Here is a 27,588-nt window from a genome sequence, read left to right as displayed (position 1 = left end):
GAAAGGAATGAGTGAAACTCATAATTAGCCCAGAGTCAAGTCACAAGCATGCGGCATTCCAGGTCAGCTATGTGAAATTTAACTCTTGTCACCACTAGAGGGCGCGCCTCCACTCACCCACATTATGGGCTAAAACTGAAGGCCCCCTCCTCCCAAAAGTCTCTGGGATTCTCCCAGAGACCTTTGTTTTTATGAGACCGGGAAACTTGGAATTTTAAATCTCACCCCATTGGGCTTGTTTCTTTGGTGGCCTTTGTACTTGTTACCTCTTTCACTTACCATCTGTGTCTCAGCTCAAATATCACCTCCAAAGAGAGACCTTCCTTCTCTGTTTAAAGTTGCCCCCGTTTCATGTTCTGTCCCCTCGCCCTGTTTTATTTCCCTTATAGTTCTGATCACTACAGTATCTGAAATCACTTAATTTATGTACTGACCTGTTTGGCTGTACTCTCCTCCCCCCGCCCCCGTCCCGGCTCCCCCAGGAGATGAGTGTCTGAGAGCAAAGTTCCCCTCTGTTTAAATTACTTCCTTATCACCCAGGGCCTCTCACAGGATATGGCGCACCGGAGATTCCCAATAGGAACAGGTTCAATGAAAAAGATAATGAAATGTCCTTGGTTCTAAGAGCCCCCCAACTCAGAATTGGGTACACACAACGTTTTGAGGGCCTATGGGGCCTGAGGGAGGCTAGCAGGTCTGGAAGGGAAGAGCCTGGAAGCTAGGAGGAAAGATTTGGTGATTAAGGAGGAACAAAAGAGGTGGGAGTGGCAGCTCAGCAGGGGGCTTTGGGGTGGGGATGGGGCCAGGTTCCTTTCTCAAGATCCTACATCATACGCCTCCCACTCTCCTAATTCTGTGCGGTTTGAGACCTACCATGTGCACAGAGCAAAAGAAAAGAAAAACAAAAATACTATCAAGACTTGGGTTGGTGGCTTGGGAGAGGGGTGAGCATCTGGGCAATTCCTGTTTCCTGCTCCAGGGTCCTAGAGCCCTGAAGGGCCAGTGGTTAATAACTTTTCCCCACTATTGTTAGAGCTAGTCGCGCCGTGAGATACACCTACCCCATTCCTAGCCCCTACTTAACAGAAACTGAGGCCCCAGAGAGAAAGCACCTTCCCAAAGAACACCAAACAAGCCAGTGGAGAATGAGCCTTGGAACCCCAGCTACCCATCCCAGCAGTGCCTCCAAGCACCATGTATGGGTCCCCTTAGTGGCTAGAGGGTGTGTGCTCTCAGCCTTTTGGGGTTTGTATTTGAAAAAGCCAAATAGAAATTTTCAATCAACTCTGTGTATGAGGGTATAGAGATCCAGCTGAAGGGACTGCTGCAAACTGCTTCACCACTGTGGCCAGTGGGCACAGCCTGGGGCTGACCAAAGATGGCAGGAGCTGCCTTGGGAGGTAGCAAGCTCCCTATCACATGGGGTAAACAAAATATTTAGCACTTAAGTAGTACTTATGAATGACAGGCACTATTCCAAGTTCTTTATTAGTAAATAATTTATATACTTATTTTAAATAAATATATAAAATATATTAATACAATAGAATAATTGATACTTTTATTAAATACATTGTTATGTTAATATATCTATATTATCTTGTATTAAATATGTTAAATTATTTTGTTGTTTATTATTATTTTATTGTATTGAATATATTATATTGAACTCGAGAATTCCTTACAACAACCTGTTGTATTAATATCACCATTTGAAAAAATTGAAGTGTAGTCGATTTACAATATTGTGTTAGCTTCAGGTGTATATCACCATTTTGCTGATGAGAAAAATGCACAGAGAGCCAGTAAGTAGTAGTACAGGACATTAAACCCAGTTGGTGGGTCTCCAGAGTCTGGGGCTCAACTACCACCAAAGTCACCCCTACCCCTGCATCAGAATCTCCAGAGGTATTTTTTTAAATGCAAGTTACTAAAACCCACCAAAACAGTTTAGTTTTAGCAAGTTTTTTGGGTAAAGTTTGAGAAGCACCAAACTAGATGAGCTTTAGTTTTTAAGTACTTTTAGTCTTCTGCAGTGGTTAAGGTTGGCTGTTCCCTTGGCCACTCAGTTGCAGTGTGACCTTGGGCAAACTACTTAACCTCTCTGAGCAACCAATACCCTTAGCAAAAATAAAGACATCACAAATACCTATTCATGGACCCTGGACACCCAGAGTCTGGACACCCAGTCACCTTCCCGAGGCAGATTTTAGGAGGGGTAAATCTGATGCCCAGCTGAAGAGGAAATCCCTTGCCCGTTCCTGCCCAAAATGGCCTCAAAGAATCCCCCACTTTCAGTTTGAAAAGAGAGCATTCTGTCAGAGCCCATCATGGTTGCTTGCCTCTATTTCCTTCCCCCATCTCTGCCTTACCCTCTGATTGCTCTAGGTTTGAAACCCCTAAATTAATAATAATAAAAGAGCCATCATCTCATTTATTTATATTTATTTATTATTTTTGGCTGTGTTGGGTCTTTGTTGCTGCGCGTGGGCTTTCTCTAGTTGTGGCGAGCGGGGGCTACTCTTTGTTGCAGTGCGCGGACTTCTCACTGTGGTGGCTTCACTTGTTGTGGAGCACGGGGGCTTCAGTAGATGTGGTGCGCGGGCTCAGTAGCTGTGGCTCGCGGGCTCTAGAGCGCAGGCTCAGTAGTTGTGGCGCACGGGCTTAGTTGCTCCGCGGCATGTGGGATCTTCGCGGACCAGGGCTCGAAGCCGTGTCCCCTTATTGGCAGGCGGATTCTTAACCACTGCGCCACCAGGGAAGCCCAGAGCCATCATTTCTTGAGCCCGTGCCTTTATAGACCAGTGCTGTGTACCTCTGGTGATGGGAAGTGCCCTCCTTCTGTACCAGTTATTTCTAAGAGTTCAAAAGTTCTCCTTCTGTGGAGCTGGTACAGGCCTCCCTGTGACTCCTTCTGTGTGTCACACAGAATGTGTGAAATCCCTCTGCTGCCCAGCCCTGGTGCCATCTCCACAGGACATCTGGAAGGCAGCATTAGTAAGTGATCCAGGGGCTTTCAGAGTCAGAGAATTGGGTGATGGAAGCAGGGGACTGGTTACAAGATTCAGAATTAGGGTTTGTGTTGATTTCAAAATGATTCTCTGTGCCTGAAGCTCAGAGACCATGTCCAGGGGAACCCCTGCCCTGCCTCCCTGCTCCCCAGGCCCTGGGCTTTTAGGGCTCACTCTTCTCCCTGGTCAGAAGCCATTGCTGGGACTGTGTGTTTGTGCTCATGCCTTTTATGGTTAGTGCTTTTTCTGTCCTGGCTAAGAAATCTTTGCCAACCCCAAGGTCAGGGAGATATTCACCTATGTTTTAAAATTTTTAAATGTAGATTTTTAAAAAGCTTTAGAGGGACCTCCCTGGTGGTCCAGCAGTTAAGACTCTGCACTCCCAATGCAGGGGGCCCGGGATCAATCCCTAGTCAGGGAACTAGATCCCGTATGCCCTAGATCCCACATGCATGCATGCTGCAACTAAGACCCAGCACAGCCAAATAAATAAATTAATAATTTTAAAAAAGTTTTAAAAAGTATAAAGCTTTAGAGTTTTTCCTTGTATGTTTATGTTTACGATCCATCTCAAACTGATTTTTGAGTGGAGTAAAATTTCCCTATTGAAATGCATGGATCATTCTGTCAAAAATCAAGTGACAATACGTGAGGGTCTGTTTCTGGATTCTCTATTCTATTCCATTGCTCTATTTGCTAATATGCCAATATATACTTTCTTGATTACTCTAGCTTTAAAATGTGTTGAAGTCAAGTAGGTTAAGTCTTTCAACTTTGTCCTCCTTTTTCAAAATTGGTTTGGCTATACTAGGTACTTTACATCTCTCTCTATATTTTGGGGTAAAATGTTGGGATACATTTTGGAATACATACATGACTTGGGAATCATTGCATCTCTTAAAGGGGTGGGGTCTTCCTGGAAATCTAGCATCCTCCATTAGAAATACAGGTCCGGGAATTCCCTGGCAGTCCAGTGGTTAGGACTCTGCGCTTTCACTGCCATGTGCCTGGGTTCAATCCCTGGTCAGGGAACTAAGATCCCACGAGCTGCGCAGAGCCGCCAAGAAAAAAAAAAAAAAATAGGACCAACTAGGTCACACTGTAGAGACTGAGCACCTGGGTCAAGAAGGACTGTTATTAGTTAAATTGTGTCCCCCCCAGTACCTCGGAGCGCGATCTTATTTGGAAACAGGGTCTTTAGAGAGGTAACCAAGTTAAAATTAGTTCATTACAGTGAGCCCTAATCCAATATGACTAGTGTGCTCATAAAAAGGGGAGATTTGGACACACAGGCAGGCCCAGAGAGAAGATGATATGAAGAGACACAGGGAGAAGACGGCCATCCACAAGCCAAGGAGTGCCTGAGGCTTCCAGAAGCTGGGAGAGAGGCCTGGGTCAGAACTTGCCATGGAGCCTTCAGAGGGACCACAGCCCTGCTGATACCTTGATTTCAGACTTCTGGTCTCCCAAAGCATGAGACAATAAATTTCTGGTGTTCTTGGCCACCCAGTTTGTGGTACTTTGTTACGGCAGCCCTAGGAAGCGCATATACTTGCCCTAGAGTAAGTTGAGCTGGGATCTTCAGTCAGCCAAGGGACTTGAGTTCTAATAGGTTTATCAGGGAGTTGCAAGTGTGTTCAAGATGTCAGCAGAGATTAGAAAAAGACAAGCAGATTTTTGGAGCTGGGAGCTCCTCGAATCCCAGCTTTGTCAGTTTATAACTGTACCACTTTGGGCAAGCAACCCAACCTCTGTGAGACCCACCTGTCAAATGGGAATAGTAATTAATGGGGTTTGGCAGAAAGGGCTGCTATGAGTGTTCCACAAAAGAACATTTGTCTGGCACTGAGCACAATGCTCAATAAATGGTGGTTACTATTTTCCTTTTTGTGGGATGTGCTGTGCTCAAGGAGAGGGAATTGTTTCATTCCGAACCTGATGAATTGACTACTCTGTGAGTATTCACGAAAGGCAGAAAACCAGTGAGAATCCAACCAGGAAAAACAGATACTAGAATAGGGGAATTTATGCAAAGAATTGCTTCCTAGGTAATGGAAGAACCATGGAAGCACGCAAACAGGGGAGGGAGGGTAAAGAACCTACAGATGAGCGACAGCAGGAAGGCCAGTACCACCCCTGGGATTGGAGGGACCAAAGGAGGAGGTGGTGTTTCTGGTACCCAGGAAGGATTGAGGTCACCAGACAGAAGGTGGACCCACAGTGGGCCTGTCTGATGGGAGGTGGAGACATAGGAAATGTAGTTGCTACTGGAAATATGACCTGAGGCAGAGAGAGGGAGAAATACCCAGGCTTCTCCCTTCCTCCCGCCCACCAGGCTCCTATCACTGACTCCCATTGGTCAATCTATACAGGAAGTCAGTTGATTTGGCAGCCTGCAGAGGTTGGCCTTCCTGTGATACAGAGCTAAACAGAGGAAGGGCAAGGAATGGATTTGAGGGCAAACAAGCCCAGGCCCAACACTGGGGAGCTAGAGTTATATTTAATCTCTCTAAGCCTCAGATCCCCCATGTAGAAAATGGGGATAATGATATCTATGAGTATCAACTCACAGAATAGCTGACTGCATAAAACAAGACAACACGGAGAAACAGTTGAACCTGGTGCCTGCCATATAGTAGGCAGTACCCTGTAAATGTGAATGAATCATCTAGTTAGCTGTTTTCTGCTCAGAGGATGAAAGGGAAGAAGAGGACAGAGGCCTGGGAATAAACTCAAGGTACTGGAGCAATGCTGGTGCTAGTGATATTTTTATCTTGCAGACGTGCCCATCTGTCCTCTTTCTGTTCTAAGCTGGTGACTGTCATTCTCCTTTTAGAAACCCTGAGTCAGGGCTCACCACACCAAGTTCAGGGTAGTCTCTCCACTCCTTCAAAAGGACTTCAGTCCACTAGGTTTTTAGTTGGTGTCTCTGCATCCAACCGCTGCCAGATTTCTTTTACCTCCCCCGGCCTGGGGGTGAGCTGTTTCCGGGATCTCTCTCTGTATAATTAAAAAGAAAAATAGAACAGCAGATGTTGCCAAACACGTATTTAAAGTGACACCCTGGGTTCAGGGAGTGAAAAATAAAAACTTTTAAGGTTTAGATTAAAAGTCTCCATGCCCAGCTGTCTCCTGACCTTGGAATTTCTCCTCAGCCTGGCCGCCTTTAATCTCCTGCCCTAGCTTGTAAAAGCCTTTTAGACCGAGGGCATTTATTTCCCAAAGAACTATTCTAGCCTAATCACATAAAAATGCCCAGCATCCCAGGAACGGCTTGTCAAGTGCAATGTGGTTCTGCGGTTCTCTCCAGAGGCCCTGGAGAAGGTGAGGAAATTGGGGCTCTGATCACCCTAGGAGTCATCCCTGAGTCTTTGCTTCCCTTCACTGTGCCCTTTCTCCATCACATCTAATCCATCAGGAAACCCAGTCGACTGTAGCCCTTCACATTTTCTTAAAATCTGAGCTCTTCTTGTCAGCATCGCCTCTTCCATCTTATCCAGGCCACCATCATCGCTCGCCGAGAGGTCTGCAGTAACCTGCTCCCTGACGTCTCTGCTTCTAAAGCCATTCTGTAACAGCAACCAAAAAAAATCTTTCTAAAACAAATCTGACCCTGTCCCTTCTCTGGTTGTATTATTTTGCTGTAACAAAACTGCTGTAACAAACTACACAAATTTGGTGACTTAAAAACAGTACAAGTGTATTCTCCTACACTTCTGGAAATCAGACGTCCAAAATGAATCATAAGGAGCTAAGATTAAGGTGATGACAGGGCTGGTTCCTTCTGGAAGCTCTGAGGAGAAGTCCATTTCCTTGCCTTTTTCAGCTTCTGTACTCCTTGCCTTGTGACCCCTTCCTCCTTCTTCAAAGCGTATTAGTCCACTCTCTGCTTTTGTTGTCATATCTCCTCTCTTGAGCCCTCCTGTCTACTTCTTCTTTTTTTTTTTTTTTTTGCGGTACGCGGGCCTCTCACTGTTGTGGCCTCTCCCGCTGCGGAGCACAGGCTCCAGACGCGCAGGCCCAGCGGCCATGGCTCACGGGCCCAGCCGCTCCGCGGCATGTGGGATCTTCCCGGACGGGGGCACGAACCCATGTCCCCTGCATCAGCAGGGGGACTCTCAACCACTGCGCCACCAGGGAGACCCCTGTCTACTTCTTAAAAGGACCCTCGTGTTTACATTAGGCTCATTAGGACAATTCAGGATAATCTCTCCATCTCAAGCTCCCCCCCACTTTGCTACACGCCATGCAGGATCTTAGCTGCCCAATGAGGGACTGAACCTGTGCCCTCTGCAGTGGAAGCGTGGATTCTTAACCACTGTACCACCACGGGAAGTCCCTCAAGATTCTTGATCACATCTGCAAAGCCCCTTCTGCCTTATGCGTAATGTATTCGCAGGTTCCAGGGATTAGGACGTGGATGTCTTCATGGGTCATTATTCAGCCTACCACGCCTGCTTAAAGCCCTCCAATGGCTTTGCATCTGAGTTAGAATAAAACCCAAGCTCCCTACCCTTGAGAAAAGGTACGAGAAAGCTTCATCTGACCTAGTGCCTTCCTATTGCTCCAGCACCATGCACTGCCCCATCCCACCCCTTTTAGCTTACTTGCTTCTCACAGTTCTTCCAACAGCCAAGTCTACTCTTGTCTAAAGGTGTCTCTGCACATGCTGTTCCCTCTGCCTGATTGCGTTCCCCCCAGATCTTCACATGGCTGGCCACTTCCTCCCTTTTAGACTTTAGCTCAAGTCTAAAGAGACTTCTCAGAGAGGTCTTTCCCAGATTAATCCATCGCACCCACCACTCCCTGCTGTCTCTCTTATCACCTAAGTATACTTAATGTCAACATAAGCACTTAATGCTACTGTTTCGTTGTTGTTGTTGTTTTTAAGTTGTTTACTTATTTATTGTCTTATTTATTTAATTTATTTATTGTCTTTCTCTTCCATTAGAATGTGAGCAAATGAGAGAGGAAAACCTTTCCTTGCCTTGGTCGCTGCTATATCCCCAGTGACTGGTACACAGTATCCTTGATAAATGTGTTTTGAATGGATGGATGGATGCATGGATGATGATGATGGTCTGGATGTCCAATTTGGTCTCAGGGCTTCAGTGTCCAGGATTCAGGCTCAGGATGGAGGCAGATGAGAAGGGCAGGAGGGTACTTCCTGTGTGCCAGGCCCTGTGCTAGTCTTTCCTTTATGCAATTCAACATTTATTGAACACCTACTGTGTGCCAGGGCTGGTGCAAGTTACTTATTCATGCATGATTTATTCAATTCTAGGAGCATTTGAGTGCCTACTGAATGCTAGGCAATGTACATTTAATAAGCCTCTACTGTATACCACCTGCCCCAAATTAGTGCCTGGGTACACAGTAGTTAAATAAATGTCTGAATCAATGAATGCCCTCAAGGAGTCCCCAGTCTGCCTGCTAAAATGGCCTGTAAATAAATAACTCTAACACACAAAGATAAGCCTATAACATGGGTGTGTTCAGAGTGCAGAGGGGGCCCTTATCACCTTGTATTGGCAGGTACCTTTCCCAGTCTTATCTTCTCACCTGGGAACTAGCTTTTTGAAGGTCAGGTAGACTCACCCCTCATTCACCTGCCTGTCCATCCCCTGGGCACCCAGGAAGGATCTTGCCTGTAGCACGTGCTCAATCAATGCCTGTTGTCTGATTACTGCTGATCCCCTACTGGCAGTTGTTCCTTCATTCATACCTCCGGCAAGAGGGCAGCAGCTCAGTCCTAACCCTGGTGCTGCTGGCAGTGAGCTGGGAGCCTCTGACAGGCTACCCACCCTCCCATTTGGCCTGACTTTTCCAGCCATCAGTGAAGGATTTGGTCTCCTTCCTTGGTGTAACTCCTTGCCTGGACTTCTATATAATCTATTATAAAAATTCAGGCAATGCACAGAAATCGTTAAAGATTCAAGTACTCACCATAAGGGATTCCCCTGGTGACCTAGTAGTTAGGATTCCAGGCTCTCACTGCGGTGGCCTGGGTTCAACCCCTGGTCGGGGAAGATCCCGCAAGCCATGCAGTGCGGCCAAAAACCAGAACAAAACAAATCCTCACCATAGTCACAAGACTTTGCCTGATCTGACACTTTCCTTCCCTCCTTCCATTCTTCTTTTTTAAAAAAATAGTGGTTAGGGGCTTCCCTGGTGGCGCAGTGGTTGAGAGTCCGCCTGCCGATGCAGGGGACACGGGTTCGAGCCCCGGTTTGGGAGGATCCCACATGCCACAGAGCAACTAGGCCCGTGAGCCACAACTACTGAGCCTGCGCGTCTGGAGCCTGTGCTCCACAACGGGAGAGGCCGCCACAGTGAGAGGCCCGCGCACCGCGATGAAGAGCGGCCCCTGCTTGCCGCAACTGGAGAAAGCCCTTACACAGAAACGAAGACCCAGCACAGCCAAAAATAAATAAATTATTATTATTTTTTAAAATAGTGGTTAAAAAATAACATAAAATTTACATAACATAAAATTTACCATTTTAACCATTTTAAAGTGTACAGTTCTGTGTCATCAAGTACATTCCCACTGTTATGCCACCGTCACCAGCATCCTTCCCTTCTTTTTTAATAATAATTTAAAAATTCACTATTTGCTCATCGTCTTTTATTGGGGTCTTACAGTTAATGATCAGTTTGTTTGAATATTTACAAAGATAACTTTAATAATGTACCAATTGTTTTGATAAGAAATGGCTAATATGGAGTTTGGCGTAGTAAAATGAAGTTGTGAAATTACTTTTTGGAGTTACTGGCATGCAAAGTAATAAAGATTGTGCCACTGTGAGCAAGTATAAAAATGAAGAAGAATACTATGCAGTTCTAAGCTTAAAAAAATAGGAAATAAACATATATATGGTTTAAAATAATAATATATTATTGTTATCAATTTAAGAAACAAAACTTTACCACTTTCACAGCAGCATTATGCACAATAGCCAAAAGGTGGAAACAATCCAAATGTCCATCAGTGGATGAATGGAAAAACAATGTGCTATATACATACCATGGAATAGTATTCAGTCTTAAAAAAGAAGGAAATTCTGACACGTTACAATATGGATGAAACTTGAAGACATTGTGCTCAGTGAAATGAGCCAGTCACAAAAGGACATATATGGTGTGATTCCACTTATGTGAGGTACCCAGAGTAGTCAAGTTCATAGAAATGGAAAACAGAATGGTAGCTTCCAGAGGCTGGGTGGATGGAGATTTGGGGAGAGTTATTTACTCACTAGGTGTAGAGTTTCTGTTTGGGATTGTTTGGGCTGAATGTTTACTTCCTCCTGAAACACTTTTTTTTTTTTTTTTCGGTACGCGGGCCTCACTGTTGTGGCCTCTCCCGTTGCAGAGCACAGGCTCCGGACACGCAGGCTCAGCGGCCATGGCTCACGGGCCCAGCCGCTCCGCGGCATGTGGGATCTTCCCGGACTGGGGCACAAACCCGTGTCCCCTGCATCAGCAGGCGGACTCCCAACCACTGCGCCACCAGGTAAGACCTGAAACACTTTTTTAAAATGAATTTATTTATTTATGGCTGCATTGGGTTTTCGTTGCTGCACGCGGGCTTTCTCTAGTTGCGGCGAGCAGGGCTACTCCTCGTTGCAGTGCACGGGCTTCTCATTGTGGTGGCCTCTCTTGTGGAGCACAGGCTCTAGGCACGCGGGCTCAGTAGTTGTAGCTTGTGGGCTCTAGAGCACAGGCTCAGTAGCTGTGGTGCACGGGCTTAGTTGCTTCACAGCATGTGGGATCCTCCCAGACCAGGGTTCGAACCCATGTCCCCTGCATTGGCAGGTGGATTCCTAATCACTGTGCCACCAGGGAAGACCCTCCCAAAACTCTTATGTTGAAGCCCTAACCCCCAGTGTGATAGAATCTTTGGAAGGTGATTAGGTTTAGATTAGGTCGTGAGAGCAGGATCCTTATGATGGGATTAGTGCCCTTATAAGAGGGGGAGAGAGAGAAAGGTCCCTTTCCACACACATACCGAGGAAAGGCTCCACGAGCACACAGGGAGAAGGCAGCTGCTTACAAACCTAGAATTGAGTCCTCACTGGGAAATGAATCTGCTGGCACCTTGACCTTGGACTTCCCAGCCTCCAGAACTGTGAGAAATAAATGTCTGTTGTTTACGCCACTCAGTCTATGGAATTTTGTTATACTGGCCCAAGCTAACTAAGACAAGGATAATGAAAAAGTTCTAGAGTTGGATGGTGGTGACAGTTGCACAACAATGTGAATGTACTTAATGTTACTGAACTGTACACTTAAAAATGGTTAAATGATAAATCCTATGTTATACGTATTTTGCCACAATTAAAAATCAAAGTGCTCACCTCAGTCTACTAAAGTTGGAACAATACAAAGGTTGGCATGGCCACTACACAAGGATGACGTGCATATTTGTGAAGTGTTCCACTAAAAAAAAAAAAAAAGAAAAAGAACAATAGTAACAAGAAAAACCCTAACATTACCAGCATTTCTCATTGAAATTCTCCATCGCCCCATCCCAATCTCCTCCAACTCACTCCCCAGAAGTAACTACTATCCTCAGTTTTGGATTTATCCTTTACTGTAACATTGCTTTTCTATATACACTGTTTACTTTGGCCTGTTTTTCAACTTTATATAAACTTTACTGTGTGCCTACTTCTGCAGCTTGCCTTCCAGTTCAACATTTTTTGGTCAGAGTCATCTTGTAGACACAGGAGCTCTAGGTCATTCTTTTTCACTGCTGCACAGTATTCCACCTTATGAGGCACCTGTCACAGGCTTCTTCAGAGCCTTTCCGCCTCCCCTCTCAGGTGATTTCCTTTGGCCACTTGTTTCATCCTAACCATTAATTACTATGTTGACCGATTCTGCGTGGGCTCTGACCAAATGGCCTCCATCTGGGCTTCCCTGTGTGACACTGAGTGACTGCCTAGGTGCTCGCATGTGGGTAATGCTGAAGAATAAGGAAGTTTACACCCCATGGGGCAAACCTTTGATCAGGAGCCAGTAGATAATTCTTCTCCCTTCTTCCTCTCCCCAGAACTGTCCTAAGTTGCCATAGTAAATATGGCCTTTTCTCAGTACTCTCATTCACTCCCCCTCTTTCCCTGCCTCACTCCCCCTTTTCTCTACTCTTGTTTCCTTGCACTGCACTTCCCAATAAAGTAGTACTGCAAACTCGATTCAGACTCCGCATTCTGAGGAACCCAAGAAAGACATATCTGTAATGTGTCCACTCCCCTGTCGATGCACGTTTGAGTTGTTCCAAGTTTTCTGAGATTGCATACAATGCAGCTGGGGCACCATCCTTGTTCATGCTTCCTGGTGCACTTGCGTCTGTTTCTCTAGAAGGTTCCTAGCACAGAACTGCAGGATCATAGGCTGCATGTTCCTTCAGCTTTATCAGATACTGCCCAATTAGTTCTTAAAGTTCCTACTTATTTTTCCAGTTTATTTCATCCCTAACCCCCACCAGCAGCTCACTACATTTGGGTCATATGGGCCTTTTTTCAGTTCCTTTACTGTATGTGCTCCCCCATCATGAGGCCTTTGCATCTGCTATCTTTTCTGCTGAGAACACTTCCCCCACACTCAGCCTAACTCCTCAGAGCTCAGCTCTGTGCCTCACTTCCTTGGAACAGGTCCTTGATTTCCTCCTCAATCCCAGCCTGGGTCAACCCTTTCCTCACCCCACCCATATTATATATCTCGTAGCCTCATATACTTCTCTGCTGTGATTCACTGATCCGTTGCAATGTTCTATCTGTGCAACTGTTGGTACAAAGTCTCCCCTTGGCTAAGTTTCACTAGCCTGAAAGTTGTGACCACCATGTTTGTTTCAGCTCGTTGCCGTATCTCTAGCATCCAACACCATGCCTGGCACATAGTAGGCAATTGATATTATTATTCTAATAGCTATTCTATGTTCTCACTCATCGAACTCAGTGTGTAATTTTTCCAACATGTTTTAACATTAATTAGCATCTACTGGGGGCTAAGATCATGACAATGTAAACAAAATCCTGTTCCTTGAGGAACTCACGGATAAAGTTTAACAAACATTAATTGAGCTTGCTGGACCCTTACCTATTTTAAGTGCTTAGAGCTAAGCACTTAAAACTGTTTAATTGGTTCAGAAGTTACCCCTAGTCTGAGTGTTACTGTAATGAGTAATGATGACCATTGTTTATTGAGCACTTATTATGTGCCAGGCACTCTACTAAGTGCTTTGCATTTACCATCTCATTCGATCCTCACATCCTACCAGGGAGGTAGTATTATTACCTCCATTTTACAGATGAGGAAACTGAGCCTTAGTAAGGTGAAGCTACTTGTTCTAGATCACACAGCTAGTAAATGGTGCAGACAGATTTCTCAGCCAGAATGCCTAACTTCCTATCACAATGTTAAACTTCCCCTGTCCCAATTACGATGCTTTCAATTAGATTCCAGAGACTGAGTTCTTAATCAGAATGGTAAACTAACGATAGCTACCGTTATGGGGCACTTATTGGGTACTAATCTCTTTATATCCATCCATTTATTTATTCAACAAATATTTACTGAAAACTTACAACATGCCAAGCTCTGTTTGAGAGGCTGGGGGTACAGAGGCAAACAAAACAGAATAAAATCCCTGCCTTGCAGAGTTGACATCCTAGTGGGAGGAGAAAAAAAACTAAACAAAATAAATAAAGTATATGATAGATGGTGATCAGTGCTACAGAGCAAATGGAAGCAGAAAAAGGAAATGTGGAGTGTTATGGCTGGTGGTTCTATGATCTCATTTCATCCCCCCAACAATCTATTATTTTTCCCATCATAAAAATGAGATTCAGAGAGGTGAAGTCACTTTCCCCAAAGGCACACAGCTCACAGGCTAAGTCTGAACTCTGGAAAAACACAGGAACCCATCATGCACTTTTTGCTGTGCACCTACTGAGTGCCTCACGTTGGAAACAAAAGGAGCATCAAACTTTGTTCCAGTTCCAAGAGTTGAAGATCTGGAAGGCTGGTAAGTTAACCCAGGTGAGTGGAGGACTCCCAAAGCAGTATTCAGGTGTCTATGCTTTGCTGGGGGCAGACATTAAGCGCGCGATTGCTTGTGGGACATGCTAACGTTGAGACTGGAGTCGAGGCTCAGGCTGATGAATCGATTTTAGAGATTAGGAGCAGAAGATGAAGGCCGCCTAGTTCATTTTGGGGCTGTTGGTGACCCAGAGGCCTACCAGTCCTTGCCCTGCCCCCAGAGCTGGCTCTGCACTCCACTCGCTTCTGCCCTAGGTCTCCAGCCTCCAGGCCATCAAGCTGAGAGATTTAGAAAGTGGCTAGTGACAGAGTGCTACCCAACCCCACCGAAAGCCACACTCACATGCAAATAGGGCCTCCTCCACCCCATCCAGCATTACCAGCTTGAGGGGCCTCCCACACTCTGAGGGTCTGGGGTCTGGGGTGGGATGCGTGTTTGCAGGCCTCAGCTGCCAGCGTTGACAGCTGGTCCCCTGCCCCCTGGTGGCCCAGCGGCTCGGTTTCTGCCCAGCAGATCTCATGAACCCTGAACCCGGGAGGCAGTCTGGAATAGAGTGGAGAGCCTGGGCTTTGGAGTTAGAAAAGTGTAGAGCATTGCCTCCCCCAGGCCACCACCTTGTCTGTTGCACTTCACGAGGGCCTCTTAGAACCCTTGCATCTTCTTCAAAGAGGTACACTTTAAGGTTTAGTTTATCAAGCTGAAAACAGACATATTTTGGAGTTTGTAGGACTCATTCATTCAACAGATGTTTGTTGCGTATATTTTATGAGCCCATCCCTAGGGGTTGAGGATAAGCAGTGAGTGAGACCAAGTCTCAGAGACTTCTCCTTTCAGTGAGACAGACAGACAGTAGACTATTAATACGTGAGCATTTTATTATAATTGTGAGAAGTGCTCTGGATGAGAAAAGGTTTTGTGCTAAGGTAAACTGGGCAAACTTACCTGCTCTCAATTTGCAATGGGCAAGATTTCTCTCTTCAGCCTGGGGATAAGAGCCAACGGTCCATCTCATTTCAGAACATCCTAGCCTCACCGGGATAAAAGGGCTGCTCTCAGGCATAGATAGGTGTTGCGGGGTAAAGAAGAGGGTTTCCTAGAAAGTCCGCTCTGTGTATGAATCTAGGAGGCACTTAATAAATAATTGGTGAATTACTGACTCTCATTTCGAGGAGGGTTAAAAAGGCATCTGCAAAGGGTGTTATACAATGGATCGCTAGGAAAAGAGAAAATCTTAGTACTTTTATTCCTAGCTTTCTGAAGGGGAGGAATTTGGGGACTAGCGTAGGAAAATTAGGGGTGCTGGACTTCCATTAGACACTTTTAGAGTAGGTGCTGGCACTGTGCTACCGTGAAGATACATCAATGAATGAGAGAGACGGGGTCCTTGCCCTCCTAGGGCTCACTGTCTGGTGAGAGCATAAGCAACAATGAAATAATGTCATAAGCATTACGAGGGGCCAGCAAAGAGAAGCCATCTCGGATGATGCCAGGAGGATAAATAAGAGCTATTATATTATTCTATTCTAAATATGAGGAGGAGGGCTGGCAGGAGAGAGTGCTCTGAGTGGAGAGAGCATAGGCCAAGGTCTGGAGGAGAGAAAGCAGCTTTATTCAAAGAACTCAAAATAGTTCGGCGTGTTCAGACTTTGAAGGAGACCTGTTGGGGAGACAAGGAATATTGGAGAGAAAAGCAGGGCTGTTGCACTCATCTCAGGCAGTCTTCCTCTTGGGGGAAAACTAAATTTCTTCTTTTTTTGGCCTTGCCACGCGGCTTGTGGTATCTTAGTTCCCGGGACCAGGGATCGAACCTGTGACCCCTGCAGTGGAAGGGCAGAGTCCTAACCACTGGAACGCCAGGGAATTCCTGAAAACTAAATTTCTTTCTTTTATTTTAAAAATTAATTAATTAAATTTTGGCTGTGTTGGGTCTCCGTTGCTGCGCGTGGGCTTTCTCTATCTGCGGCAAGCGGGGGCTACTCTTCGTTGCGGTGTGCACGCAGCCTTCTCACTGCGGTGGCTTCTCTTGTTGCAGAGCCCAGGCTCTAGGCACGCGGGCTTCAGTAGTTGTGGCACACGGGCTTAGTTGCTCCACGGCATGTGGGATCTTCCTGGACCAGGGCTTGAACCCGTGTCCCCTACATTGGCAGGTGGATTCTTAACCATTGCACCACCGGGGAAGTCCACTCTTTCTTTTTTAAAAAATATTAATTATTTATTTATTTGGCTGCGCCAGGTCTTAGTTGCGGCAGGTGGGATCTTAGTTCCCTGACCAGGGATCAAACCCACGCCTCCTGCGTAGGCAGCGCGGAGTCTTAACTATTGGACCACCAGGGAAGTCCTGAAAACCAAATTTTGATTCCACAACTAGTTAGGCTTATGAAGTCCAGGTGGTCGCCTTCATTTTAGTGAAGACACACCATTTACTGACCACCCTGTTGCAGAACTTTGGCTCATTCAATTGTCATATTATCTCTTATACATTTGATATCATGACCCCCATTTTACAGGTGGGATAACTAAGGCTCACCTTGGGCCCTTGGTCCAAGGTCATGTAGCTCATTACATCTGGGAATTTATTTTATTTATTTATTTGGCTGCGCCGGGTCTTGGTTGCGGCACGCAGGATCTTTGCTGCTGTGTGTGGGGATCTTAGTTGCGACATGCAAACTCTTAGTTGCAGCATTCGGGATCTAGTTCCCTGACCAGGGACGGAACCCAGGCCCCTCTGCCCTGGGAGCATGGAGTCTTGGCCACTGGACCACTGGGGAAGTCCCACATTTGGGAATTTAGAATGTTCCTTTATGTAAATACTTCTGTTCTAGCAGTTTTTTTACATGAGGTAATGCATGTAAAAGCTTTTTTGTAATAGAACCATGTAAACATGAAGCATTATTATTAGTTTTGCTGGATTTCTGGCTCCATCCAGTTCAGCCTGCAACATTCAGGGAGTCTAGGAAGGGGCAATAATGAAAACCAAAAGCCCCAATGGCCTCTCTTAATATTCCCCCATGTCTATTCTGGTTCCCTCTCTGGGGCACCTCCAGATGTTACCTTCTGCCAAATAGAGTTTGTTTCTCAGAAGTTACAAGACGTGGGAGGTTAAAAAACAAAAAAAAAAAACTAGCAGCATCAATAACTATAAAAACCCTTGCAGCAGCCTGAACACAAAGGGTTTGAATTTTGAACAAAGGGCAGGGTGAGACGGAAAGTTAATGCTGACACATCCTCTCTCCAGCTGTGAACTGGGGGGTCTGAGGGCTGCTGCAAAGGTCATCTGTCTCTACATCTTCGGGCAGGAAATGCAATTCAATCCTGTCAATGACTGATTGCTCTGTAAGATTAATGGAATCATCTCCAGCATTGGTCTCCGTTCTGACAGCACAAAAAGTGAATCAAACTTCTCTCTCCTCCCCTCTCCTCTTACTAAGCAAGGTCAGCTGATTCTGCATTTTAAAAGTTCAAAACTTTTCTCCAGGAAATTTGTCCCCGGGTGTTTCTTTGCAGGGCGAAACTCTTTCTTCTGGGGTGAGAACCGAAGGTGGCACTTGAAGGTTTGGGGAACTTTCTAGGCTTTTCATCTGTCCCTGCTTCATCTTTCAAAATGAAGTGAATGCACAGGGCATGATCGTCCCTGAAAGGGTTAACTGCCAGCCCGGCTGTCCAGCCCTCTGGGATTGCCAACCAATGATAACTTAACATGATGAAGTAATGCTTGCATTTTGAGTTCCATTGGTTAATACACTTGTCCATCAATCCAAAGATGCAAGTTTTGAAAGTATCTTTGAACTTTCATGACTCTCTTCCTGGCGTTAACCCCTTGGTTAACTCACCTGTTATTTCCAAGATTCCTTCCAGTTCTCACGCAGGAAGGGAGATATTAGAATATGCAAAACTCTAGACATAAACCTGTCTTCCCCAAATGACCAAAGCCCGACACTAAGGCCATGTGTAATTCTGCTCTTTCTTACTCAGATACTTCAATCCACAAGGACTGAGGAGCAAAACAAAAACCAAAACAAACAAAAGTCTCTGGGAACTACAACCACTTTAACTGTAATAGTGTGTGGTCTGTTGTCCCAGAGTACTTATTGAATTGCAAAAATAACACAAAATATGGCAAAACTCTAAGGTTTGGAAAAGGTAGGTGCTGGATACACAAATCCTTGCTATATATATATTTATTTTCTCTGCATTTCTTTATGTTTGAAATATTTGATAAATTTAAAAGGGCATAATGGTTGTTAAAAATGCAAGTAATATATAAGTATAGACTATATAACCCCCTCAAATTTTCTCCTCTCCTCAGAAGTTATCAAACAATGGTTTGTTATTCTATTCAAGCCTTTCTCTTTCTCTCTTCCTTTCTTTCTTTTTCTCTTTTGCATATCTATACGTTACCTATATATAGTTTGTTTTAACATAAATGGGATCATTACATATATGTTATTCTGTGACTTATTTTGATTCTTAACCAATCTTGAATTTTTCTGTATCACAACATTCAGATTTACCTCATCCTTAAATATTTTAGAATGAGGCAGTTCTACAGATCACAGTAAATGAAAAAGGAAGGGGAAGGACAGTGTATATTTGTGTGACACAATAATGAAAGAAGATACATGTAGATGTTCGTAAGAGCATAAACCATTTCTAGGAGGGTACACAAGAGACTTGCTAAGTTTTCTGGGGATGGGAGTGTGGAGAGGAGAAACTGGGGGTGGGAGAGAAAGAGAGCAATTTAAAAACAATTTTTAAATAGTGGAACATTTCATAAATACAATCGAATTTATAAAATATTTATGTACTCTTAAAGAATTACACTCAGCTGTCCACCATCTAGATTAAGAAACAGAAAATCACCAGTACCTTTCACTGTTCATATTCCCTGCCCCAGAGTTGAGTTTTTTCCTGCATTTTGTGTTAATCACTCCTTTGCTTTTATTTATGCTTTACCACTTATGTATTTATAACTAAATAATATTTATTTGGTTTAGATTGGCCTGATTTTGAAACTCATAGGCTCAAAAAGCACAAATAAAATGAAATTCAATTTTGAGTAGGTAATACATCTATATAGTATAAAATTCAAAAGGTACTGCAACATATAAAATGAAATTAAATCTATAAGGTTCAAAATCAGGCAACACTAATGCATATACATGGTAAAAGTTTCACACGGTACCAAAGAAAAAGTTTTCTTCTCTTTTCCCAGTTCTTTTCCCCATTCAAAAATTGTATTTCTTTCCAAAGAAAATTTTCTGTGCATATAAAAAAAAAATGTAGATATAGATATATCCCCTTTGGTTTACATAAGTGGTCATCACAATTTAGTATCATTCTGCACCTTGTTTTAATTTAAGGATATCATGAAATCATTTTACATCAGTATATATAGAGCTACCTTATTCTTTTTAATGATTTGATAGCATTTCATTGGGCAGATAAATGGTCCAAGAATTATTTAATCAGTTCCCCAACTTTTAGATCGTTTTCAATCTTTTCCTGATGGAAACAGGGCTACAATGAACTGCATCTTTGGGTTTGAGTCTGACAATAGGATATATATCAGGAAGTAGTTATCCATTTCTAAGGCTTCCTGCCCCATCACCAATTATCTGTCCCTGAGAAGTTTATTGGTCAGATCTGGGTAGCTGGGACAATTTTATATCCGACTGGCATCCCCAGGTGCCTACAGTGCCATGCTCTTGCAGGCACTCAGAATGGGTGGTTTAAGGGCTAACACTCCAAACATTCACATTGTACCAGATGGCTCCTACTAGAAAAACTTTGCAGATATTCCTGGCCTCCTTCCCCCGAGATGAACTCTGGAAAACACTCTAAGGTTGCACTGGACTAGTGTCCAGTAAGATAGACACTAGCTACATATAGTTATTTAAATTTAATTAAAATTAAATAAAATTCAACATTCAGTTCCTTTATCCCACGAGCCACATTTCAAGCGCTCAACAGTCACATGTGTCTAGAAGCTCCTATATTACACAGCACAGACATAGAACATTTCCATCTGCATGTTCTATGGGGCAGCCCTGCAGGGAGTTATAGTGAGAAGCCTGTGGGCTCTGGATTCCGAGCCTGTGTTCAAATCCTGTCTTTGCTATTTCACAGCCCTAAAATGTGGGCAGGTTACTTGACCTCTCTGTGAGCCTCAGCTGTAAAAGTGGGCAATTACAGACCCTCCCTCAGAACTTTGACGAGTTTTCAGAGATAGCAAATGTGAGAGGCTTTGCTCAAAGACATAGTTAGCTCTCAAAAATCAGCAGCTATTATAATTATACATGAATATGACAGCTTCAGTTTCTAACAGTGTGAAAATGCTGGATTCTAAGAGTTCCATAGAGTATCAGCCCTTCCTAACTTGCTTGGGAAGCTGGCGGCCCACCCATTGCCCAGCCTGGAGTAAGTCTACAATCGGAGCGTTTTTCTACCTTCTGTCTTTAGAGCACAGAGCCGCTCAATCAACCTTTGATGAATGAAGAAATGAATGAATGGGGCCAATACAGCCAGGATCTGACTGGGCCTTTTGTAAGAATGAGCAAGAGGCTCCAGGAAGTCATTATTATTATGCTTCAAATACAACTGGCCTGGTCTTTTTTTTCCTGCAAGAAAAGACAAACAAACAAACAACCCTCTCCTGGGGAATCACCTTAAGCTTCCCTCTGCTCTCTCACCTACAGTCCACTCCTCGGGGACAATTAGCCAAGGAAGGAGCTCAAGGGTCTTGGCCCTTCCCCCTTCGGCCCAACATAACCTCCTCCCCCCACTTTGAGCAAATGCCTGGGATTCTTTCAACAGGAGGACAAAGCCTTTCATCTGCCAATTACTGATAAAGAGAAAATGCAAATATTGCTGGGAAGGTGATCCATCAAGGGCCCCACATTTATTGAGTGACCACTTAGTAGCGGGCGTCAGGGTAGGCATTCTGGGGGCGTCACAGGGGAACAAACCCCCGGCTGGCCCATTCTTCTCTCTGGTCCGTGGTTTCCTGGCGGTTTGTAGAGGGAGGGGATTAAATTAGGTGACTACTCAACCCCTTCCCACTCTGACAGGCCAGGAACTCCCCATCGGGGTGATATATGGACTTAACTGTTTTTACACTAAGGTGTCTGCCATTGGGTCTTTTCCTGATACCAGCTTTTGGGGACACCATGAGACCACATGGGGAGGCAGTAGGGTCTTTGGGAGGAAAGGAGAATTAAGACCAAGTGTTTTATTTCACAGTTTTGCTTTCCTGCACTTAACTCATGACCTTCCAGCCCACTGCACCCTCCTTTGAACAGGTTTATCTCATTATGTGGGAGCAGTGAAGATGGTCAATATCCAAAACAAGGATGTGATGGCAGAGCCAGGCTCCAGTCTGAGCCCCAGCAGCCCCATTTATATAAGCTGTGTGATCTTGGGGATTGGCTTTCCCTTTCTGAGTTACAGTTTCCTCATCTGCAAAATGAGGAATAACAAAACTATTTCCCTTAAAGGGTTCTTGCAAAAGAGAGAAGCAAATACAACGGTCCCTGGTTCTTGACAGAGGCTGAAGGCAAAACCCCTCTCACGCCCATTAAGCCAAGGTGGGCGATTTCAGTTTGGAAAAAAATTTTGAAGTTCGCCAGCTAGTGGACTTGGATTAAAACAGACTTCAACGAGTAGTCTTTGGAGGGTGGGTGGAAAAAAACACAGAAAGATAGGACAGGAAACTTCAAGGTGAGTGAGGGGGAAGCTGTCTCTTACGCTGACGGCTCACATCTGATCTCTGATGGGGAAGCCACTTCCTCTCCACTTATCTGTCTGATCACTGTGTTGACACCGGGGAGGATATGAGGGTAAAACAATCAACCAGATTCAAAACTTCTCTGAGCCTCAGTTTCCCATCTGCAAAATGATTTGCTCCAACTATCCCACAGAGTTCATGAGAGAAGTAAAATTAAAAGTATGGGAAGTTTGTTTGCAAAGCCTGTTATGAGCAGGTATAAGGCTCTTTTACTGTAGCCCTGGTGCCATGTCATCTCATCGTGATCTTTACCTCCAAGATCAGGCCTAGTTGGGCTGGAAGAATGTTTAGGGCCAGCTTTTCTCACAACCAAAGTCGACCTGACTGTTGTTCATGATGGACTTACAGGATAACACGTTTAGGATTCCAGTTTTGGGGGTGGTCACAGTGAATGAGGTATGTGGACAGCATACTGAGATCTAATGATACTCCATATTTGTGCAGAGGGTGCCCATGCCTCCGCCAAGAAGCGCTGTAGGCTTAATCAAGGGGCGCCCAAAGTTCCCCGCGCCCCATCCCAGCGCCTCGCACCTTCCCACCGGCATTTCTCCTGTAAACCGCCAATAAGGGCTTACCCTTCGCATGTTTGCCAGCTGCGTTAGGAGGCGCCAGATCCGATTCTCTCGGTAGTTCACTCCTGAGCATCTATTTCCTCCGCTTGGCGAGCGCAGGGACCTTTAAAAAATGTCCAACTTCTCTTGCAGGGTTTGTCGCCTAGTAAAGGACTCCACAGACGCGGGCAGAGTGAATGAATGAAAGGCAACGTCTTCCGGTCAGCTCGGGTCTTAAAAGGCTTTGGTCTGGCTGTATTTCCTGTACCTGTGTGTATGTGGATCCTTATCTTTGAGTCCAGGAGTTTAAAAGCTATGCAGTCCGTACAGGTATGGAGCTGCGCTAATTTCTTCCTGAGCCCCCAAATGCCTCCTCCGTATGGCAGGTCCGCTTATGGGGATCTAGAGAGGATCCCCCCAAAAAAAGACGTAGTAGAAAAGAAAAAAAATTATATATACACAAAATGTTTTGAATTTGGGTCGGCCACGTAGGTAACGAGGTGGGGTGAGTGAAGGAAGAGGAAGAGGGGTAGCCCGTGGGGGCCGTGGGCAATGGGGGCAGGGATTGAGGTGGGAGGTCGTTTTTGGGGGGTGCCAGGCCCCGGGGGCTTTCACTCCAGCATGCTCGGCTTGCATTTCCGCGCCTCCCGCTGAGGCCAGCCGTGCAAATCTGCACCTCCCTCCCCACCCCCTCCCTCCTTCCCTTCCTCCCTGCCCCGCCATCTCCGGGATGCGCCCGCCGCCTGCAACTCAGCCCTTCCAAAAGTCAGCTCTGCACACAACTCCCGGGCGGCGGCGGCGCCTGCGTGCAGAGGCGCACTCGTGACCCAACAACAAAACAGCGATGCCAGGGCGCTAACGGCGCCCGGTGCCTCCCGGGCGCCCTCCCCGCCCCACACCTCCTCAGGCCACCGCCCCCGCCCACCCCCATCCCGGGCCGAGTGCCCCCCCCCCAAGCCGGGCCGCGGGCTCGGAGCGCGATCGGCAACAATGTTTACGTTCCGGGGATTATGACGTCGACGCCTCCCCCCACAACTGCTGAAAATGGTTTCCTAGGACTTTGCAAACGGATCTGCTTAAGTGTTGGTGCAAAACTTTGTAGATCTCGGCTCTGGCTAGCTTTATTTATTTATTTTTTGGTTTGTTTTCTTTGGTCTTCCCTCCTTCCCCCCTCCGCCAAAATGCAGGGGGCAGGAGTGTTGACAATTAATTGGTGAACTCTCCTAAAAAAATGGAGGCAGAGAAAGACTCTGGAAGAAGATTGGTGTGTAGCTTTTTTTTTTTTTTCCAAATCTGTATCTGGTATATGATAGATCTATTTTTTTTGTTGTTGTTTCTTGCTGCCTTTTCTTTCCTTTTCTGTATTTTGCAAGAGGACCGGAAAAAAATATAATAAATTGCATGCAAAAGGAAGCAAGCAGCTTACTCCTCCAGTCCCTTGTGAGGCTCAGAGTCTCAGACACTTAAGTGGGGAGGTGGTAGCGGGGAAAGGCGTGGAGGGGGGGCTCAGCGGGCTCGGGTTCGCCCGGAATCTGGGGGGCTGCGGGGCTGGGCGCTCGGCGGTGGAGGGAGGAGGCAGGGGATGCGGGGAGTGGCGGGGGATTCTCCTTAGGAAGTGAGTGTGCGCGCGCGCTTGTGGGGAGATGAGACAGCTGCTGGTGCGTTTTGGGGTCTCCGATGGGAGCTTTGTGGCGGGCCGTCTGCCTCTCCCCCTCCCAAGCCCCGAACCCCCCCTCCCATCTCTTCTTCTTGCACTGGCGGTCGGTCGGCGGGGGCGGCTGGGGTCTCAGCCCTTCCATTTCAGCTTTCCAGCTTCCCCCGTAGCTCGGGGGCGGCTCCAGTCTTAGAAATGCCGCCGGTCCCCGGTTCCGGCTTCCCGGCTCTGCCGCTGCGGCCGCCAGGGCTGCTGTTAGCGCCGAGCCGGGCGCTGCGGCGGCTCCTCCCGGGGCCTACAAATGCCCCGCCAGCCCGTGCGCCGAGCCCCCCTCGCGGGTTACATAACCAGGCTCCCGGCCGAGTGGGCAAAACCTAACACCTCTCGGGGGTGGGGGGCAAGGGAGACTCCCCCAGATATCCCTTCCATGGCCTCCAAAGATGCAGGAGGGGAGTGCCCTGTTTAGGGCGCAGCTTGACCCTGGGGGCGCTGGCCCCTCTCATTATGCCCATTTTCAGCATCTTTGGCTTTTGCGCAAAGTTGCTCCGGTCGCAGTGGTGGGGTGCAGGGGGCGCGCGGCTCCTGCACCTGTTCGAGCTGGGCCCAGGGTGAGAGGCGACCCCCACTTCCCCCAGTAATGTCCCGGGCTCTCTGGTTTGGGTCCCTGCAGCGCCCGATTGACCGCCAGAGATACGACGAGAACGAGGACTTGTCGGACGTGGAGGAGATCGTCAGCGTCCGCGGCTTCAGCCTGGAGGAGAAGCTGCGCAGCCAGCTGTACCAGGGGGACTTCGTGCACGCCATGGAGGGCAAAGGTGAGGCGCCCCCTCCTTGGGCAGTCCTCCGCGGCGCGGCCCGAGCGCACGTGGGGAGGGAGCTGCCGGTGGCTGGGTTCGTATTTCGCGCCCGCGTCCCCCATTCCAGGGGATCCGGTGACGAAACGAGGCCGAGCACTGGGGGGGTGGGGTGGGCTGGGTGGCGAGGGAGGAGGGCAGGCGGGAACCGGGGCCGGGCGTGGGCCTAGGCCCGGCCCGCGCCCACCACCAGCCCCAGGGTGGGTAGAGCCAGGGGGCCGGCGGACTGAGGGACCTGGGGACCGACGGGCAGACAGATGGACGGCGGGTGCGCCGCGTTCTACCCCTCCCGGAGCCGGCCCAGCTCCTTGCGCTGCACGAGGTGCAGCCGATGGGCTGGAGCGGGGCTGGGGCACCCCAGGGGTATTGGGGTGGGGGACCCCCAGGCCTGTAGTCTCTCAAACCCCGTGACATTTCGGGCCCTGCCAGTTAGGACCTGGCGCTGGGGACGCCCCCGGTCACTTAGTGACACCTTCTCAGGCCTGGGGTCTGCTGAGCTCCATCACCTTGTGAGCCCTGCTAGATGGGAGCAGGGTGGGTGACCTGGAGGTGTTGGCTGGATCCCGCTTAAGCCTGAGGTCTCTAGCCCTGCATCCCTGATGCTTGAAGTGGGGACTGTGGGTAAGAGGGTTATCGCCCCATCAGGCTTCAGGCTGCCCCCTGGCAGTTTGAGGTGAAGAGTTGGGGCACCCCCCTGGGAAACAGGGTCTCTTCCCAGGGCTGAGGCCTTGAGAGCTCTGTCCCTCTTGTGGGCCCTGCCAGTTTAGAGCAGAAGTTGGAGAAGCCTCTGGGGTTTGGGAATGTCACCCTAGCCTGAGACCTTCAGGGCCTACCTCCCTGACCCTGGTACTAGCAAAGTGTCTGGGAGTGTCTTCCAGACTTTGAGTTTATGCTCTGTCTGGCTTGGGTCTAAGGCCTGCAAGGCCCCCGGTTTGGCCTGTGGGATTGGGGTTTTGGATTTGCCCTGCCTACTTAGGCATCTCCCTATGCCCTTCTGGGGTTTGTAAGTTCATTTTTGCCCCTCAGACATTTGGGTTTCCTTTACATTACTCTGTTCCCATTTTGTTTATCCCCTTCCCCCTTGGAAAACCCTCCCATCCCTCAGTGAGCTGATAACTGGGAAGCGCCTCCCGCCTCCAGGTTCCGGTTGAGTGGCTAGGGCTATGGGGTTAGCTCCTAGGAGAGACCGCCTAGCTTTGCATTTTTGAAGTTTCTCTTTTGTGCCCATTGCTTCCTGGAGTGCCGGGCTTCGGTGGTAGGGGGTAGTTGTGCGAGGAGGGAAGAAGAAATTTCTTCCAGCCTGCCAGGTCTTAAGAGAGCCTTGCACCCAGAGGCCAGACAGTTCAGGGGTCTAGTCTCAACTACATTTAAATTTCCTTAGCACAAATGGGGTTTTAATTCCACTCCTTCCCCATTTTTCTTGAGTTGTTTGGCGGATCGGAGGAGAAAGCAGTATGCAACTCTTCCTGGTCATTGGTGAGGAATTCTCTGCCCAGGATCTCAGTGTTTTCTCAGGCTCATTTGAGGAAGTTGAAGCTGACCCTGGGGGTGGACTCTGGGTGTGTGTGTATGGGGTGGGCTGGGGGTTTCCAGCGAGGGAGAGCCCTTAAATCTGCTGTCCAGGCTCCTTTCAAGAGAGAGGGCTCTAGGGTTTTTGGTTGTTAATTCAGATCTTGCCCCAAAACTCGAGGGAGGAGCTGAGAAACAGAAGGAGCCCTTAGCCTGGATTCAAAATAGAAGCTTCTTAAACTTCTCTGCCTTTAAATCCTTAGGAATCCCCATTCACTGGGAGCTCCTGGGGATCTGAGCTGCTAAGGTCAGGACTTTCCCCGGCTCTGGTTTTGTTCTCTCTCCTCTGAGCAGAGTTGCCTTGGCCTCTCCCTACCCCCACTCCCCCAAGCTGCCCTAGTGAACTGTTCCCTGGGGCAGGGGCTTCAGTGGCCTGGGATCTCCTCTATCTCCCTTCTGACTGGCCAGGGAGGGCTTGTGCCTTTGTGAATTGCTTCAGTTACCTGAGGATTTGGGGATATGAGGATTTATCTCCGCCTCCCTCACCTCCATATTTAGGGATATGGTTGGGTCAGATCCCCTACTTTTGGAACTCAGGAGGATGGAAGCTAAGGCTTCCTTCGTGCTCTAGGGCTTTGGATAAGGATGTTGGGGGTCTACACTAGACAAGCGTCAGTCAGACAGGAAAACTACGCGGTGAGTTTTCTTCAGGCCTCACTATGTCCCCTTCACACAGTCTTCACCTGGGGAGCATGCCTCTTGGTTATCCAGCTGAAGCAAGTGTTCTGATGGCTGCAGCAGAATTTCACTATTAAGGCAGCAAAGCTGTGCCCAGTTCCCTAGTTATTTTGGCACCAGATACACAGTTTCCAGGGAAACCGGCTTTTCCCCCCTCCCCTTCACCATGCAGGATATTACAATAAGATCTTCCCTGATGCTCGGCTACAATGAGAACCCTCCTCCCAGCCTCCTCTCTGGGGCTTCAGATCCTCCCAGGTGGCATTCTTCAATTTTGCAGTTCCTTTACTTTCTGAGCTCAGCTTGGGATGTGTTTCTCCATCCGTCCCTCTCTTGCAGTGATAACTGGGCTGTGTGGGGCTCTTTCATGAGGCTCCCTCCCCAGTTCTCTCCAGCCTTGGGCTGTTCATTGACAAGTTCTGACCCGTGGGGCATGCAGGCAGT

The 27,588-nt window shown here is 47.2% G+C and overlaps 2 protein-coding genes across 7 annotated transcripts in view; one reads left to right on the top strand and one right to left on the bottom strand.

The window, feature by feature from the left end:
• Positions 1–22,939, bottom strand: part of LOC115855244 (calcium release-activated calcium channel protein 1) — a 40,909-nt gene extending 17,970 nt beyond the window's left edge. Inside the window, exon 1 of the mRNA XM_030860229.2 lies at positions 22,414–22,939. The gene's annotated coding sequence lies outside the window, so the exon portion shown is untranslated. The remainder of the gene's footprint in view (positions 1–22,413) is intronic.
• A 417-nt stretch (positions 22,940–23,356) lies between these two features.
• KDM2B (lysine demethylase 2B) overlaps positions 23,357–27,588 on the top strand; it is a 122,283-nt gene continuing 118,051 nt past the window's right edge. For 2 of the 6 annotated variants that reach the window (XM_060311181.1, XM_060311178.1), the window contains exons 1-2: positions 23,357–23,653; positions 24,714–24,858. In XM_060311181.1, coding sequence (XP_060167164.1) covers positions 23,621–23,653; positions 24,714–24,858 — 178 coding nt within the window. In that variant the 5' untranslated portion in view covers positions 23,357–23,620. Of the gene's footprint in view, positions 23,654–23,993; positions 24,048–24,713; positions 24,859–27,588 lie in introns of those variants that run through there. The other 4 variants (XM_060311182.1, XM_030860266.2, XM_060311180.1 and 1 more) reach the window with 2 other exon arrangements.

Source organism: Globicephala melas, chromosome 13 (assembly GCF_963455315.2).
Source record: "Globicephala melas chromosome 13, mGloMel1.2, whole genome shotgun sequence".
NCBI classification, from domain to species: Eukaryota; Metazoa; Chordata; class Mammalia; order Artiodactyla; family Delphinidae; genus Globicephala; species Globicephala melas.
Note: the sequence above shows the minus strand (reverse complement) of the source record. Positions and strands in the feature narration are given on the sequence as shown.